Source organism: Dunckerocampus dactyliophorus, chromosome 2 (assembly GCF_027744805.1).
Source record: "Dunckerocampus dactyliophorus isolate RoL2022-P2 chromosome 2, RoL_Ddac_1.1, whole genome shotgun sequence".
Taxonomy (NCBI): domain Eukaryota; kingdom Metazoa; phylum Chordata; class Actinopteri; order Syngnathiformes; family Syngnathidae; genus Dunckerocampus; species Dunckerocampus dactyliophorus.
In genome coordinates, this window is record NC_072820.1 from 30,237,013 (window position 1) to 30,255,829 (window position 18,817).

At 42.8% G+C, this 18,817-nt stretch overlaps 1 protein-coding gene across 1 annotated transcript; it reads left to right on the forward strand.

Moving 5' to 3' along the window:
* The first annotated feature begins 939 nt into the window (after window positions 1–939).
* si:zfos-911d5.4 (uncharacterized) lies at window positions 940–18,555 on the forward strand. The gene is made up of 7 exons (XM_054768746.1): window positions 940–1,141; window positions 1,259–1,373; window positions 3,376–3,476; window positions 5,481–5,629; window positions 6,560–6,788; window positions 6,858–7,063; window positions 16,313–18,555. Exons 2-7 carry the CDS (start codon window positions 1,273–1,275, stop codon window positions 16,481–16,483), a joined length of 957 nt encoding a protein of 318 aa, XP_054624721.1. The 5' UTR covers window positions 940–1,141; window positions 1,259–1,272; the 3' UTR covers window positions 16,484–18,555.
* The last annotated feature ends 262 nt before the right edge of the window (window positions 18,556–18,817 follow it).

Consider the following 18,817-nt stretch of genomic DNA (forward strand, 5'->3'; position numbering starts at 1 on the left):
TTATTTGTATTATTTATCTGTATTAATGTCTCTTCTGTTGTTGTTGCTTAATTTATTGGTATTTATGTTTCTTATGTTCTTATTCTTTCTTGTGTTTTCTTTCTTTTCTTGGGAGAATGAACAGAATAAGAATTTCATTGCATAGTATAACTGCCTGTTTTACCATGCATATGACAATAAAACTCTTGAATCTGGAATCTTGAATCGAATGACAATAATAATAATAATGATAATACAGGTCACTGTGTTTCTCTTATCTTTGTCTATTAAGTCAGGGTTGTCCAGCTGTCCTTTGACATGTATAATCTTTAAAAATAACAATAAAAAACATTATACATATATTTATACACTTATAATATTGATATGGCCGCACGGTGGCCGAGTGGTTAGCATGTCACACAGTCGTCTCTGTGTGGAGTTTGCATGTTCTCCCCGTGTTTGGGGGGGTTTTCTGGGTACTCCGGTTTCCTCCCACATTCCAAAAACATGCATGTTAGGTTAATTGGAGACTCTAAATTGTCCATAGGTATGAATGTGAGGACTGGCGACAAGTCCAGGGTGTACCCCGCCTCTCCCCCACAGTCAGCTCCAGCACACACCCGCAACCCTAGTGAGGATAAGCGGCATAGAAAATAGATGGATAATATTTAGATATGATTTTTTTTTTATTAGTTATTTAGTAGTAAAAGTAGTTATCAACATACAGCTGCTTTAAAAGAGAGCTATCTCCGCTGAGTCCGGCTTCCCACTCAACACAGCTCGCTAACCCACTAAACTCGCTTCTCAGAATATCCCCTGGCCTAAAACGTCGGAGCCATCTCGTTTGATTGTTTATGAGTGGCACGTGGTCGGTCGAGGCGTCAAAAAAAGAAAACGTAATGACGTACGCGTGACGCCACAACTCCGGCTGCGTAACCTGACGCCGCGGATGGCGCACGTTGTCTGTTGTTTACTTCCAGGAGCGATGGAAGTGCAGCTGGAGAGCAGAGAGAGAAGGGGGAGGGGCGCCTTGTGGTATTGTGAAACCAGCTTTTCAGGACACCGCACTGTTTACTGTTTGCCTGGCAGACTTTTAACGACTCGCTCGGGAAGATGTCGAGGTGACTCGCTTTTCTAGGCGCTCTTCAGACGGACATCGACGGTATGTATTGTTCGGTTTTTGCCAACGTAAACATTTGACGCCGTGCTGTGACGAATTGTAGCCTGGCATGCAAGATGGAACACACGTCTGTGACCTTGTTTCTCTATTTTTATCCAGTGTAAAAGTCTAGGATGCTTCAGCTTGGAAGCCTGTTGACGCAGTTTCACGTCAGCAGCACAGCAGCACTGGAAAGTGACCAGGAAGCACTGCCTGATTTCCTTCAACATGTCAGGTAATAAGTGTGCTATGCTGCTAGAAACCCACCCGGGTGGCTTTCTACTGCCTATTACAGTTTCTTTGTAGTTGACATCACATTATCTGTCAAAAGACATAAGTGGGTTGAACTGTCAAATGATTCAAAATGTTAATCAAATTAGTCACAGTTTTAAAATGATTAATCACCATTTGTGAAATGTGTGAAATATGCCAATTTTTACTGTATTTTATGAATAAAAACATAAATTACAGGGATTGTATGCATTAACAGCTCCAAAAGAACTGAAAATTTAACTCAAGCTGAAAGATACCACACGTCTAAAAATGTATTTGCCTATCACTAGTCTCCTTAATAGTAGCAGAACCTCTCTTATCACACTCTTAACTGAGGAGCTGCATTCAAAGACACCAAGTAATTTAAGTAGAATTCACATGTTTTGAGTGTAAATGTACTGTATTTTCTGGGCTTTCCGAGCATACTTAAATGCAGCAAATTGTACTTCCGCAGTAAGAGCTGCGTTACTGAGTGATAAGAGTAGCCACTTAAAGGTTATAAAGCCACTTCCCAGGAGTGGCCGACCAACCAAAATGACCCCAAGAGCGCAGCGACAACTCATCCAAGAGGTCACAAAAAAAAAAGACCCCACAACAACATCTAAACTGCAGGCCTCACTTGCCTCAGTTAAGGTCAGTGTTCATGACTCCACCATAAGAAAGACACTGGGCAAGAACAGCCTGCATTTGTATTAGTTCCAAAACCACTGCTGAACAAAAAGTACATCAAGGCTTGTATCAATTTTGCCAGAAAACATCTTGATGATCCCCAAGACCTTTGGGAAAATAGTCTGTGATCTGATGAGACAAAAGTTGAACATTTTGGAAGTTGTGTGTCCCATTACATCTGGTGTAAAAGTAACGCCGCATTTCAGAAAAACAACATCACACCAACAGTAAAATATGGTGGTGGTAGTGTGATGGTCTGGGACTGTTTTGCTGTTTCAGGACCTAGAAGACTTGCTGTGATAAATGGAACCATGAATTCTGCTGTCTACCAAAAAATCCTGAAGGAGAATGTCCTTCCATCTGTTTGTGATCTCAAGCTGAAACCAACTTGGGTTCTGCAGCAGGACAATGATCCAAAACACAGCAGCAAGTCCACCTCTGAATGGCTGAAGAAAAACAAAATGAAGACTTTGGAGTGGCCTAGTCAAAGTCCTGACCTGAATCCTATTGAGATGCTGTGACATGACCTTAAAAAGGTGCTTCATGCTGGAAAACCCTCCAATGTGGCTGAATTACAACAATTCTGCAAAGATGAGTGGGCCAAAATTCCTCCCCAGCGCTGTAAGAGACTCATTGCAAGTTATCACAAACACTTGATTGCAGTTGTTGCTGCTAAGGGTGGCCCAACCAGTTATTAGGTTTAGGGGGCAATCACTTTTTCACACAGGACCATGTAGGTTTGGATTTTTTGTCTCCCTTAATAATAAAGTTTCATTTAAAATTGCATTTTGTGTTCAGTTGTGTTGTCAATGACTAATATTTACATTTGTTTGATGATCTGAAACATTTAAGTGTGACAAACATGCAAAAAGAAATCAGGAAGGGGGCAAACACTTTTTCACACCACTGTACATGCATAATAAAGACGTGATTTTCCAAGTGTCCCTGAATGCACCTTGCTGTCGTCTAGTCTAGTGTCAATGAGCAAGTGTTGTTCCAAGGAGGACTGGAGACGTTTTTGTGAGTAAGAGATACATATTGTGTTGGAATTGCACTGCTGTTGTGTTCAAGTCAGAATAAAGTTATAAAAGAGAGGCATACACTATGCTACCGTCTGCTGTCACAACAGAGGTTTGGGTTGACAGGATGCGCGCATGCGTTAATTACGCAAAGCATTTTAACGTAATCAAATGAATTACCTCTGTTAACGCGCTATTTTCGACAGCCCTATTTATAAGTCATGCACATCATCACAAAAGCCAACGCTGTCCTTTTTTGTGTGCTTGTTCTTCCAGGAAACTCACCGGGCTGAGACAGGAGGACGTCTACTGCAATCTTCGGATTCCCGACCAGTTTCAGGCTGTCAAAGATGACATAAATGTTGTTATCCTCACAGGTGGGTATTAGCTGGTAGAGCCTGATAGTCCAAATATGTGACTTTTAAGGCTAGGTTACATATTCACTAGAAAAATAATGCAATAGTGATTTCTTTGAAATTGCTTTCTTCAAATAGCGGCCCCTTTATCTTTTCAAAAAGGTCCCATAATTTCCATTGTATAAGACGCACCGGTGTTCAAGCCGCACCCACTAAATTTAGAGAGAAAATTTGATTTGTACATAAATAAGCCGCACCAGACTATAAGCCGCACATGTCCACGTCATAAGACATTGAGGCGCGCATGAGTCCGTGAGGACCAGGCAGCTCTTTATTTGACAAGAGCCAATCATGAGCTATGAGAGAAACTCACAACAAGCTTATCAACCCATCAGAAATCACATGAGGTCATTACTCAAGCTTTGGGTGGCGGTAGCGTGCGGGCGCCTGGGCGACCTGTTCTTCGGTGGACAAATCCGGTTGTTTGGACATGGATTGTTGCTTCTCTGGTGGGGAAGGAGCCCAAGCTTGTGTGAGAGGTTGAGACACTCCGACTAGACATAGTTGGGCACACCTCGACCCACAGTTTGGGTTGTGGAACCAAACTCCTCAAGAGGGGCTGGACCTTGTTCTACTCTGGAGTTGCTGCAGGAGAGAGGCGGCGAGCTGGTTTGGGCTAATTAATAGCCCCTCGGCTCGGTGCCTTTGTGAGTCATCCCCGGTGAACAAGAGGGTCATTTCCCTACGTCTTCGGGTTGGAGAAAGGGTCCTGACTGTCGTTTGTGCGTATCCGCCAAACGGCAGTTCAGAGTACCCGTCCTTCTTGGAGTCCATCAGAGGGGTGCTGGTGAGCACCTCAGCTTGTGACTCTGTAGTTCTACTGGGAGACTTCAACGCCCATGTGGTCAGTGACCTGGAGGGGCTTGATTGGGAGGAACGGCCTCCCCGTGCAGTGTGATGTTATTGGACTTCTGTGCAAACCACAGCTTGTCCATAACAAACGCCATGTTCAAACATAAGGATGCCCCCAAGTGCACTTGGCACCAGGACACCCTAGGCCGCAGGTCTGTGACGGACTTTGCCGTCGTATCATCAGACCTGCGTCCACATGTTCCGTACCTCCAATGCTGGAGGGATTATGTGTCACAGCTGGCCTGGGAACATCATGGTGTCCTCCCAGTGGAGCTGGAAGAAGTGGCCAGAACCAATAAGTCTGGACTTCCCTACTGGGACTGCTGCCCCCGCGACCCGGAAGAAAGCGGAAGAAAATGAAATGGAATGGAAAAATTGCAAGAATTTACATTTTGCACTGTTGGATCTTAAGGAAGTTTTAAGTAGAACTTCAAATTGCAAAAAGATGGAAGTGAGAAATTTATTGTAAACAACCATTAAACTGAAATAAGCAGTTCATCAGCCGATCATAAGTAATAGCTCAAAACAACCCAAAAGCCCCCTGAAATAGAAATAAAATGTTAAAAAAAGGACTGAGTAATGAGTAGCTTCTTGTTAATCACCTGAACAATGGGTTTGTGAATGCTTGATGCCAGTGTTTGCAGGAGGCTAGTGGGAAGGTTGGTCCAGGTGGTGAAGAAGGCTTTACAGAGGGCATCCACTGTCTAGAACTGATGTCTGTTTTTGTAAACTTCCCTTGCCATCCATCCCCAAATGTTCTCACTTGGACAAGAGCTGGACAAGAGCGTGCCATAAAGCGAGGACAGCGTCTCACCGCTGCAGCTCACGCACGTTGTGTTGCAAACAGTCCCTTTAAATATTAGATATTTGAGAAGCTTGAGTTGAAAAACATTCTGTAATTTGGGTCGTCGCTTGTCATTGAGCGGTGATGGTGGGTGAGAACCACTGCTCTCATAGATGGCAGGTCCTCTCTGCAGTGAGTAAACGATACTGTATTGCATTGTACGAAGAAGTACGGAAGTCCTCAACATTGTAGGTTTGTTAAACCAGGGTAAAATGTGTAAATTTTAGGTTTTTATCTTCTTTTGAGCCATGTCATTTCTGTCTTGCAAGGCCAAGGGATCTTCTGCATTGATGTGAAGACCTGCCGAGGTGTGGTGTCCGCCCACGACCAAAAGTGGCACATTCAAGTGAAGGAGAAGGAGCAGAACTTTACAAACACCTGCATTGAGCAGATTGAGGATCCCCTCAAAGCTATCATGGTATAAAAAAAATGGTTGAAATATTGAAATGAATCCGTGTCAAATGGACCACACTTGTGTGCGAGGTCCAAGCCAATTGGCCGGCAAATGCTTTCCATCCAAACTCTAGCCGGGTTAAGGGTGTCACCCTGGCAATTTATATGTAAATTCCCAACACTTGTTGGAAGGGAGGTGGGGGCTGTGGGGCTTCCGAAACTTCCCAAGTGGCCGCTCTTCATTTGAAAGGTAGCAATTATGTCCACGAAAGCAGGCAGGTGCCTGCAAACACAGCTGGCTCCTCGTGCGACCCGGTCGCTCATTCATTTCCATCTCTGAAGGGGGTTTGGTTCAGACACGCGTCGCTATTGAAAATGTTTAAACGAGGCGCTTAAACTTAATTAGTATACACAAAGTGGCTCTGTAATTGCCTGTGCGGATTGTAAATTGTGTAAGATATTGAAATGTAATTTTTTTCCTAAACGGGATTGTTCCACATTAGTACAGAGGAATCCTATGTGATGAGGAGATGACTGAACTCTTTCAAAACTTCCAATAAAGACAATGCTAATTAATGAATAAATACTACATTCGAAGGATTTGCACGCGCATGCTATTTTGTTATTCGGATATTACAGCAGCCTTGGTGGATATAGAGGATCTTTTGAGGAGCATTTTTCCAGTTGATCCTTAAAAACGGCAAAGTGCGATGACCATGTAGAAGATGCTAGAATTGTATTTCTGCAGGACATCCTTAAAAACACCAGGCCTCCTATCATAGAAAGGATCTTTGATTTGCATTTTTCCAGTCGATCACTACAAATAATTGAATGTATATTTTTTTTATTTTTATTACATTTTTGTAATAAAAGTGTTATCTTTACCATGGTGGTAGTGCCACCCTTAATTTATCTGAATAAGCCTGACTTACGTCATGTACCGAATTCTTTCCAGACCAAAACGTCTCACCTGTGTGCCCATTTGAGGAGGAGCGGCGTGTCCGTGCGCCAGAGCTGCTTTTTCCACAGGGTCGTCTTCCTCTCGCCCAAGTGCGAGTTGGACGAGGGGCTGCAGCAGAGGCGGGAGGTAGTGTCCCACGGCCAGATAGATGACTTCCTGAGGTCTTTCCGGGAGGGCTACATGGCCTGGATGTCAGACGCACTGACCCCCTCCTGGCTCTCTGGTGAGAGAGGACGACATGTTAGATCAGATGATGAGGATGAGGATGCTCACCTCTTGTTTGGTGCTGCAGGTCGTCTGTCTTACAGGCAGATGGAGTCGGTGCGGCAGGTCCTAAAGAGGTCTGGAACCTGGGATCTGATGTGGCTTCACAACGGCGAGCAGCTCAAAGGAGACTACCAGGGGTGCCAGTACATCGCGCTGGACCGCCAGGAGACGGGGACACTGGAGTTCTCCAGACTCAAGACACTGTGGGCCCTGTTGGGACACGCCTCTCAGGTTGGTCCACTGTAAAGGTTCTATTTAGTACCAGCACTTTGGACTTTGACTTAAAGATCCATGCATTCTTCAGAGAAATTAAGGAAAATGCTTAAATATATTTGGAAATATTAACAAAAAATCATGGACCTGCATTGAAATGTAATAGATTAATTATTAGACTGGTTACATGCTGGTTGAGTAGTTCGTGTGTAGACACATGAAGTAAACACACTTGCAGTGTACTGTAGGCGTATTGAGCCGTACGGCCAGCAGAGGGAGGTAGCTCTTTAAGCTTGGTATGGTTAAGTGGTAAAAGCTACTCTTGAACTTGGCAATGATGTGATTGTCTGTGACAAAAGGCCAGAGAATACATTTAAGACATCGCATGCGTTGAATTGTTAACAATCCTAATCAATTTAGTTTGCTCTGGTGTCTTTTATCGCAAGTCAATCTGCTCTTGAAGGGCCACTTTGTCAATGAACTTAGAAAAGGTTAAAAAAAGTACCACTTCATACACTATCTCTTTTTGATACATTTCATTTTTATTCCACTATGCTCTTGAAAGCATGGTGGCTTACCACCTGTGTAGAAGCCGCTTTGAAACAATGAACTAACACTTTTGTTTCTTAGTGGTTGTGTCTTCCTTAGCGTGCAGCAGCTGCCAGGGGAAGCTCGAGGTTGTGTTGGTGGTGGTGGGAGGGGAGGGGGTGTCAAAAGGAAACCGCATAGCTCCCCCAGGCATAGTTTGGAGAGACCAGAAATAATGCCTCCTTTTGATTTGTGACTTGTAAACACACAGGCCACACTCAAGTCGCATCAGTGTGTGTGTGTGTGTGTCGGCTCAAGGTGTGTTTCAGTCAATTACTCTCGAGGAGGAGAATGGGATGTCTGCATGCCCCTCCCCCCACCCCCAACTAAAAGAAAAGTGGAGAATGATTGAGTAGAGAGGCTGTAATTTATTAATTATGGTCTATATTCTTAGACCACGGCTCTAGCTTCATTCAATTTGTATGGATTGAGTGGTAATTACAGTGTGTGTGTGTGTGTGTGTGTGTGTGTGTGTGTAGTCAAAGATGTGTTCATCTACGGTAATCATTTCAGTGGCAGGTTACTTAAATTGTGTCGTTTGTGCTCATTCTTTTGTGATACTAAAGGAGCCTCTATTATATTAAAAAAGAGCTAATAAACTAGAAATTATACAGCACTTTTATGGATGGTGACAATTTTAATTCAATTTTTTAAATAAAATTGTATTTGTATACATATGTTTTAATGATTAAAAAATTGATATATATTATTAAAAGGTATTACATGCTGTATATATATTTTTGAGATTTGAATTCAGTTTGATTTTGGATAAAATGGAGCACGTTTCGCACCGCAGAGAACCAACAAAGGGAAACAGTAGTTTTTAAGTTTTTAAGGGGGGGGGGGGTTGGCAAGTTTTATATCAAATGTTTAAACCCTGTAAACCAGTGGTGTCCAAATTGCGGCTCCGGGGCCATAAAAGGCCCACGGCTGGGGTTTTTTTTTTTGGTCCTTGGCCTGTTCTGAAAATTAAATTATAAAATAAAAGAAATAAAACAGGAAAAAAGGAGCAGTAATTTTATGAGAATAAAGAGTAAATATTTGGAGTATCAAGTCATAGTATTAAGAGAAAAAATAGCATAAAGTTGTCAAATTAAAGGATAAAAATCTTAATAGGGACTGCAAAATAATAAAGTTGCAAATTTAGGTAAATTAGGTTGGGTAAAAGTTGTAATATTATAAAGTCAAAATAATATGAGACTAAAGACAGGACAAAAATGTATGAGAAAGAAGAATACATATTTGTAAAAAAAAAAAAAATGTAAGGAGAACAAGTTCATACTAATAATAGGATTTGTCACCGATATCACAAAACTGAAGTGCAGGCTTGTTTTTTTTCTTAAAATATAAAATAATGTCTTTGCATATCTACATACAGTAGTGTGAAAAAGTGTTTAGCCCCTTCTTTTTTTTTTTTTTTTTGCATGTTTGTCACACTTAAATGTTTCAAATCATCATCCACTTTCTATGCCGCTTATTCTCACTAGATAGTGGGGGTATGCTGGAAGGGGCAAACACTTTTCCACACCACTAAGTTGATTTTACAAATGTAAAAGTGGCCCATGTAGCCTTTTAATTTTTCAATATGCGGCCCTCGGTCTAAAAAGTTTGCAGTCGCCTGCTTTAGACTGAAGTCAATGTAATAAAAACCAGGAAGGTGGCATTTAAAAAGTTGCTAAATAGATCAATAGCAGATATTAACTTTGGAGTGGCAGGAGGAGGAACTTTGCTGATATGATTAAGTTAGATTACGGTAGCTTGAATTTCCTATCGTTGAAAGGACACATGTAAATTGTTCACCCTAAAATTAGCCTTTATTAGCTCATCGCTAAATAAAATAAATGGAAATTGGGCCAAAGTGGCCACGATGTTCAGATTTGTGTAATTGAAGCGTCGCTTTCAATAGGCGATGGGGGAATAATAATTGGAAATAATTTACGTTCCGAGTGTGTAGGAAGCCAGGCAATTACTAGCTGCGGCGAGCGGGCAAAGACACTGCCTCCAAGCCGCCAACGAGCCGCTTGAGTGTCCCGCCGAGAGACGGTGCATGGCCATGACTCAACACCACTTCCTCTGAATTGATCACCCAGCTAGTCCATCCCAGAGGGCCCTTGTGGCTCACTTTTGTTAATTTAAGTACATACGAGGCGGAGAAAGTTGGGATTGAGGTTAAAAAAAAACATTAATATTCATTAGGAAATAATTTATTGGACTATGAGATGAAGTGTGGTGGTGTCAAGACACCCGGCAGGTAATATTATCATGCTCGAAATCGGTAATGCATAGCTGATTTTGGCCAACCGATCAATTTGACAAATACATTTGTTCATCTGGAGGTTTTCATGACAATTCACACGTTTGTGGAGTGAAGAGTCATTGTGAAAGTTTTTTGGGTTTGTGCAACAGCGGCTTTGTCCGCAGTCTCAGCTGCGAGATATGATCAATAGCAGCCATGAATAATGAAGAGGCCGAGTGCGGCAGACACTTAATTACACTTTTGAAAAGCCATTCTGCCTAATTGAGGAGAATAAAGATGGCTAAAGTGGATGAAGGCTGAATGCAAACCGAATTTTTACTCAGTCCCTGCTTTATAAAAGAGCAAATTCTCCCTCAAATGGGACATTTGTCATGCGGTAATTTGACGTTTAAAATTAGAGTTTATTTAATGTGCTTTGGCCATTTCCTTTGACCCAACGGTATTGTTCTTTTCATGTAAAGGCTAATTGCCGCATGTCCAGACTGCGCTGCGTGCCTGCCATCTGTTACAGTTAGGTGAAATTAACGCTAAACTCTTTAACAGACACTTTGGCCCATTGTCTGTCGTTATCATAATCACCCCGAATAACAGGCGGCATCAATACGGTCTTCCAAACCCGATTTGGGAGTTAATGGAGTCAGATGGGAGCGGCGGGAGCGTGTTCTGGGGGTTAATGCTGTTAGAGATGTTGGCAGAGAGCAAATTAAATCAGTCATAGATCGAGCCCTCTTGAGTCAGCCAGACAACCAGAGCCATTGAGGAGAAAAAAGGAAGGGGGTGGAGGGGGAGGTTAATATCTGAACCCCCCTCCATGGATGGAAATAAAAGTGTGGATGTCAGCGGTCATGGCACACAGTCTAATGTGCTTCCTGCAGACATGACACGGGGCGATCCCGAACTTGGACAAGTTGCGGCCATGGCTTCGGGCGCTCGCTGACAGCAGACGCAGCTGACAAGACCTGTCACCGGGTAAAAGTTTGGGCATCTTAATGGATCTGTCAGAACCGGAGTTGAATTATGCTTTCAGCGGACAAGGTGATTAATAATCAGAGGCAAGAGACTTCGAGTTACGATTTTTTTTCTTTTTTGATGGATGCGCGGCGTCGAAACGTAGGTCTTGCTACTTTGACCTCTGGAGGTCAGTCAAACTCTGTTGCCCCTGATGTGGGAGGAGAACCAATGTTGCCTACCCTGAAGCATGCTAAACATTATCCTCCTCCTTTGAGCACGGTAGTGATGATAGCTTCAGACGATGAACAAAAGTACCAGGACTTCTGGGATTGGTCTAGAGCAGTAATTCCCAAGCAGGGGTGCCCCTTGTGGTACGTGAGCAAATTGCAGGGGGCACGTGGAAACATGCAATCAGTTATTTCCAAGATGATGGGTAAATTTTCATATTAAGCCAGACAATAAAATAGAATGCTTGAGCTATAGCTCGTTTCCCCAGGGAAATAATAATTTGTGGCACAGCTGCACCAAAATCATAACAGTTGTGTTGCATTGTACTGTAGGTGAATTATCAGCACGTGTAACTGTGGGGGTATTCATGGTGGGACAAATAGGCCCTGGTTGTACACAAAACAAGACGAGGGGCTTTCCAAAGTGAGACTCTCCTCAAAAAACATAACAGTTGAGACCTCACCTACTCCTCGAAAAATCGCAAAAAGAGCAGTCGTCTCTCCCAACCTGACCGTTGCTGGTTGGATTTTCTGTCCTCCCATGACCATGTCGAAGTGTACTTGGGAGGGCTTTATCATTTCCACGGAATTGGCCAATAAAAACTGTTAAATGCGGAAATTGACATATGAATGAAATGCTGTCATTGTGAGGAGGAGTAACATTTGTGTGAGGAAAGTATTTCCCTGGCGGACCACTCAATTGAGGCCGAATCTCATCACAAACACTAACCCGCCCCCTCTGGAACTAAACACAGCGAAACGGCGGCCTGAAACACCAGCGAAAGTTGACGAAAAATATAGAAACTCCTCCCTTATGGAGCGTGAATGGAAGCTATCTGAGTTACCTGAGTTTAGCAGAGCATGCTAGTGCGGCTGTGTGTGTTTACACCATGTTGTCTTTTACGGCTTGTTAATGTAACCCAGCGTTTTACAATGCCCGCTGACGTCTTGCAAGTTCTGAGCGAAAAAGACGAGAGATTTGTTTATTCTTGCTCCCAGCTTGTCTTAACTCTTAATTCTCAACACACACGCAACACAGTTGCTGCCTTCACAATAAGAGCACTGTTCGACACATCCTGTCTAGTTGTGTCAACAAAATAAGGATGTCATAAAAAATGATCTTACATTAACAATGCAGTTGGAATGGCATCGGTAACAACGTCTTCCTTAGTCACAAGCACGGGCATTACAGCTTGTTGAGGACTTTGTAGCAGTGTGTGCAGAAGTGGACATCCCATTAGAAACGTTAGCCAAACTGTTTCTGAAATACTGGGGCAAAATGGGCCAATGATGTATTGCATCAATAAATGTAAGAATTTTTGCTTTTAATCCAGAAATTTTAGTCATGAACCCCAAAAGCACAGATTCTATGCTGGTAAAATATGTATAAAAGGTAAAAAAAAAATAACATAGCATAAAACGGACTTCATAGGGCCCTACTTGGTCAAGATACTGAACCCCCCAGTTGCTCCTGATGCTGCGTCGTCAGTAGGTAAACATGGTAACTGTGTCAAAGCACTTTGAGTACCTTGAAGGTAAAAAAGGCGCTATACAAGTGAAAGTTTATTCACCAGGTTTGAATGATACGTTTTCAAATCTTCTGACAACCTCTGGTCTTCACCTCTTGGTTTCCTCTGAATGTTAATTGTGGAGGAGTGGATTCCCATCAGAAACCTGAGGGATGAACCAGAGGGATCCAAGAGAGGCTTAGGTCCGAGAGACACTCCAAAATCTGCTAGGAAGTCTTACCAGTCAATCCCAGATCAATATTTTCTTCCATTTCTATGGCGTCATAGCCACATGTTCTGATACTTGTCTTCTATCGTCCATAACGGATGGATACCGGAACTGGTTAACCGGCCCGATCATTGGTTATCTAATCACAGGGTTCCAAGTAGTGACCGAAAGAACAAGATGGTGGGTATAAGCGGACGAAATGAGTCTCCGTAGGGGGGCTGGGCTCTCTTCTTAGAGATAAGGTGAGAAGCACTGTCATCCGGGAGAAACTGAGTAGAACTGCTGCTCCTCCGCATTGAGAAGAGCCAGATGAGGTGGCTCGGGCATCTGATAAGGATGCCTCCTGGATGGACGCCTCCCTGGGGAGGTGTTCAGGGCATGTTCGACCTGTAGGAGGCCTTGGGGAAGACCCAGGACGTTGGAGAGACTATGTCTCTCAGCTGGCCTGGGAACGCCTTGGGATCTGCTGGGAGGAGCTGGACGAAGGAGCCGGGGAGTGGGAAGTCTGGGCTTCCCTGCTCAGGCTGCTGCCCCCTCGACCGGGATAAGTGGAGGATGGAAGATTCCAAGCAATCAAAACAACTTTTTGTTTGATGTTCAATGATCCATTGTCCTTGACGTTCCCCTTCTTCATCCAGAGGGACACACATCCTCAACTTCTTCTACATAGTTCAATCCAAAGTACCAGTTTGGTTTTTAACTAAAAAGTGTGCAAAAGGAGATGCAAGCTGTCCTCCCGAATGTTAAGAGAGCAAAGGTGACGGGTAGAACCAGGGGGAAAGATTTATGACCACCAGCAGAAGGTAAACGAGAGGATGTCTCCTTGCAACCCAAGGGTGCATGACAGTCAAAAGTCCAAGTGGGGCTGAAAGTGAGAGGTGAACTAGACAAGGATTACACAGACACCCCAATCCCAACCCAATCCCAACTTTTGCCCTTAGGGTACAACCCTCACCCATGCAGACACAGTCTAGCAGCCCGAATGGTTTTTCAGTTCAGACTGAATCACCAGCGCCTCTGCTGGTTGCATCCAAGTAGTGCACTCCACTTTACATCATGCCCATACCGTGTACTCATAATCAACTCCCATCAATATCAAGCTGTCCAAATTGTAACAAAGCATAGCGGGCCCTGCTCGGGTCACCTTTGCAGGAACAAAAGTGCAGGCACTCGACTTACGTGTCACTAATTGCTAATTGACAACTTATTTATGCGTGGCGGCGATTTGCTAGAACAATGTTTTTGTGCGGGCCACCAGCTGTCATTTATCCAATTCTTTTCTCATCCGTCGCAAATTAACATGCACTCGCCGCACTCTCAAGTGTGCCATGCCGCTAATGCAGGCGGCAATACAGGACGTCGATTGTTCCCTTTTTGTCTCCTCGCTTTTTATGGAACGCGTGCTAATAAGTAAGTAAATGGTGGAAAAAGGTGTGTGTGAAATGGTAGCGGCCTTTGTGGCGGATAATTAGGAGCATGCAGGTGTTGAGGGGCGCGTTCGCCGGGGACTGCCAGGGGTGTCTCACGTTTGCAGAGCTCTTCAACTATTAAAATGATCACTTTCAATAGCAGACAAAAGGGAAGAGGGAGCGCATCGAGCAGCGGGTGTTTTCCCCACCTCTAATGCTTATCTGCCTTTTGATGTGGCGCTCATGAAAGGCCTATTGGGCTCCCCCACAATGACCCACGAAATGGACAAGGGCCGACGTGGCAGGCTCCGACCGCCGCTGCCATTAACTAAAAGGCCCAGACATTATGGCGGATGAAAGAACACGGGGTGTAGGGAAAAAAATAATTGAAAAATTACCTAATGCTAAAGTGAAAGAAAATGGAGCTGTGAAAAGGCACCGTGATATTCTGTTATCTCCAGTAAATGCGGCCAAACAAGAAGATGCGTTTGAAATGGACGTGCTTCAATTACCTGCATGTCTCAATCTAGTTGGGGCCCCTCGCCATTGTCTGCCTCAAAACACAACAGGCAGTTTGGATGGGGTGTTTAAAGCGTACAACGCCCTCCAACCTACAGAAACTCCACAGAGATGTGACTCCATTTGCCAGACAGGATTTAAGGAAAAAATGCTTTCGCTATGAAGGTTAATTTAACATTTATTCATCGGAGAGTTTGAAAACGCGTTTTTTAAATTTTAAAGCCACTTTGCTTGGAACGAAACCAACCTCTAGTTTCGTATGATTAAAACTGCATTAAAACATTTTTGTATTATTTTGTTGATGATATGGAATCGGCTGTCGACTAAGCACATATTTAAGTAATAGAGGTAATCGGGTGCACAACTTGGCTGGTACCAGTAGAGGTGCTGATGATTCATCGCAGACTGCAAGTAAAAAATTAAAATACTTTTTTAAAACAATAATCAAAATAAAAATTACAAATATGTAAAAAAATAATAAAAATAAATACAAATTTTAAATTGGGTCGCGACTTAATGGCTGTTGGAAAATGTGGGTCCGCTGAACTCGAGCAGGGGTTCTCATATGGTACCTGGAACCCTCATTTTCCAGCAGTCATTAAGTCGCGCCCCACTTAATGACGTTCTCATTTGTATTTTTATTTGTATTCAAATCTTTCATACATTTACTTAAGTCAGAGCAAACAAATGTATGTTTTTTTTAATCACCAATTTATCTTTTGAATCATTAACACATACATAATTACATGTCCAAAGTGTATTTTAGATGAATTTATGATGATCAAGGAAACAAGGAAGAACTTAACTTTATGCAAACAATGCATACATTCAAATTAAATATCAAAATTGCACTAAATCAGATATTTCACTTACAACTGCACAGAATATACCAAAGAGGAAGACTAAAACATTGCTCAATTTTATTTCAAAATCATTGAAAAAAATGGTATATTACACATTTGGGTAGTGATTGAAAGGACAAGATCGCGAGTACAAGTGGCCGAAATGAGTTTTCTCTGTGGCTGGGCTCTCCCTCAGAGATAAGGTGGGAGGCACTGTCATCCGGGAGAAACTTGGAGTAGAACCGCTGCTCCTCCGCATTGAGAGGAGCCAGATGAGGTGGCTCGGGCGTCTGGTCAGGATGACTCCCGAACGCCTCTCTGGGGAGGCGTTCAGGCCAAGTCCGACCAGTAGAAGGCCTCGGGGAAGACCCAGGACATGTTAGAGAGACTATGTCTCTCAGCTGGCCTGGGTACGCCTCAGGATTCACCGGGAGGAGCTAAACGAAGTGGCCACGGAGCAGGAAGTCTGGGCCTCCCTGCTTAGGCTGCTGCCCCCGCGACCCGACCCTAGATAAGCAGTAGGAAATAGATGGATGGATGGATATTTTCAAGTCATTTTTGACCCCTTTTTGGGTCCCGACCCACCACCTGGGAATCCGTGCTCTAGTTTACGACCCGAAGAACAAGGTGACGTCAATCATCTACGGAAATTAGAGCTCGCACAATGGCATTGAAATGGGAGTTCGGAACATTCAAAAAGAGGGCTCATCACCCGTGTCTTCTTTCGCCCTCTGCAGGTGACTGTGAAAATGTACAAGCGCGGCAGCTCGGGCGGCTGGCTGAGCAAGTCGCCGAGCGCCAGCGCCACCATCCCCTCAGACACGGTCGTCATCTTCCGGGTGAGCGGCGAGCAGACGGACGCCAAAATCCCGGCCGACACCATCCACAGCATCACGCTCAGCGTATGAGAGGAAGGGATGGCTTAGCTTGAAGCCTAAAGACTGCTTTTCCAAGTGCCTTTTACCACATTGTGGTGTTTTTACATAATGAGTGTGAACAGGAAGTGACCTTGTGATACTACTGGTACTATTGTACTATTGTGGTGGTGATTGTTTACCATGCTTTTTTTTGGGATACTAACATTCAGTCACCACATTTTTCATTATGGCCCAAATGTTCCTTCGGAGAAGCCATTGACACATACAACACATTATGCAGGGATTTAAGTAGACAATCCTACAAAACTTTAAGCAATATATTATTTTACAAATTCACTTTTGTCTGTGTGAGCTACTCCGTGTAGACTCCAAGCAAAAACATTTTAAATTTACTTTTTTGGAAATGACCAAAAAAACAACAAAAAAACAAAAGAGTTGGTACTAAATACAAGATATATTACTTTTAGTGCAAAGTAATCGAATTTTCATGACTGTAATTGAAAATAATTCACTAAACCCAGGGGTGTCTAAAGTGTAGTCCGGGGGGGCATTTGCGGCTCGTGGCACATTCTAAAAATATAATTTCACAAAAAAAAAATCAGAAGTATGGTAATTTAACAAGAAAAGGCGAAATATTAACACAAAAGCATAATGTAAACAAGAAAAAGTTGTAATTTTGCAAGAATTAATGTGGTGATATGAGGGAAAATAATGTAATTTTAGTAAAACCCACAGCTCTTAGTCTTGCAAATGAGATGGAGCCAGGGCCGAGCCAGAACAATAGATGCTAACAAGCCAGTATCAGAGTCGTTCATACCCAACTCAGGGAGCAACACTTCCCTTTTATCGGAGGTGTTAATAGCAGGAGAGGATTATACCACTACTCCGCCCAGGCTTAGTGTAAGGAACCAATAGGAGAAGGGTGTTGGCACACCAATTCCTCCCACTCTTACTGTATTTAAGGCCCAGGCTACTAGCACTTATTAGTTCGCTGACGAAGCTCTTCGGATGAGGAGCGAAACGTTCGACACCTTTTTCACAGAAGTACAGATAACGTCTCAAGAAGCCTTTCCCTCGTCACTTTAGTAAATAGAAAAAATAAAGTTGAAAAATTAAAGAAAAAAGTATTTGTTTTTTTTAGTAGTATTATGAGAAACAGAAGTTGTAATTTTTAGAAAATTAGGTTGGGGAAAAAGTTATATTATGGGAATAAAGTCATAATATTGCAAGGACAAAACAAGAAGAAAGTTTAAATAGTTGGAAAATGTAAAAAAAAAAAAAAAAGAAAAAACCTCAGCAGAAATGGAAAAAACATTTGTAATTTTAGGAAAATAAAGTCAAAATATCAAGAGAAAGAAGTTGTATTCTAATGAGAAAACAAGTCACAATTTTATGAGAATAAGCTCATAATATGAGAAAAATGTCATTTTAGTAGGAAAGGGTTGACATTTTTATTAAATAAAACATTTAAAGTTGCGTATGAATTAGGTTGGGGGTTATATGGGGATAAAATAATATCACAAGAAGAAAACAAAAGTTAAAGTATTTGGAAAAAAAATGGAGAGAGAAAGAGGAGAGAGAAAGAGGAAAGGCCAAAGTTGACACTAATAATCCGCTTTTTCGCCTTTTTCACAAAGCTTAGATGTATTTTTTTCTTGAAATATGTATAACTTCTTTCTTTCCAAAATATCAAAGTGGCCCTTGCATCCTTTTTTATCCTCCGGTATGGGGCCCTCGCTGGAAAACGTTTGGACACCCCTGACGAACCCTTTTAAAGCGCTCTATTCCAGTACATGTTTGTACAAAATCCTACTAAATGCCCATGCATTGTACGTACTTCCCGAGGGACATCGTGGTGATGATATCAGCACTAGCTAGTACCCTCCAGTGGTTTGAGATTGTGATATGTATGTAGCTGGAAGGTATATTATTTATGTGTATTTACCTCAGAGTGATTTCTACCCCAAACAGCACTTGGTTTTGTATGTGTGTTAGTTCTTAGCGTCACGGGAGTGGCGTGGGGTGCATGCGAGTGAGCTTATCTTAAATGCATTTGTACTTTTTGTGTGACTTCAAATAAAACATCTTTCATTTGCTTTGGAGTTTGGCTCCGTTGGGTCTATTACACGTGTTTCGGGGGTTCCTTGTGTCCTCCACATATGAGCACCAGCATCGGTCATCTTCTTTGAAAGGAAGCATCAGCGTGTCTCCAGGACGGGAGATGACAGCCGCAAATTTGAGGCAGAGAACATGTGAGGATGTAACAAGGTAAACGCATCCACCAGTTGCAGGTCGTCATGGAAGCAGAATCGATGAAGGTTCAGTTAAATGCAACGCTGGCTTTTTAGGGGAAAGTGACAGTAG

Bases quoted from the DNA above. Each gene is read 5' to 3' on its own strand.
- si:zfos-911d5.4 (XM_054768746.1), top strand. From the start codon at position 1,273: ATGCTTCAGCTTGGAAGCCTGTTGACGCAGTTTCACGTCAGCAGCACA. The intron at 3,477-5,480 runs GTGGGTATTAGC...CTGTCTTGCAAG, and splicing joins AAATGTTGTTATCCTCACAG to GCCAAGGGATCTTCTGCATT. The intron at 5,630-6,559 runs GTATAAAAAAAA...AATTCTTTCCAG, and splicing joins ATCCCCTCAAAGCTATCATG to ACCAAAACGTCTCACCTGTG.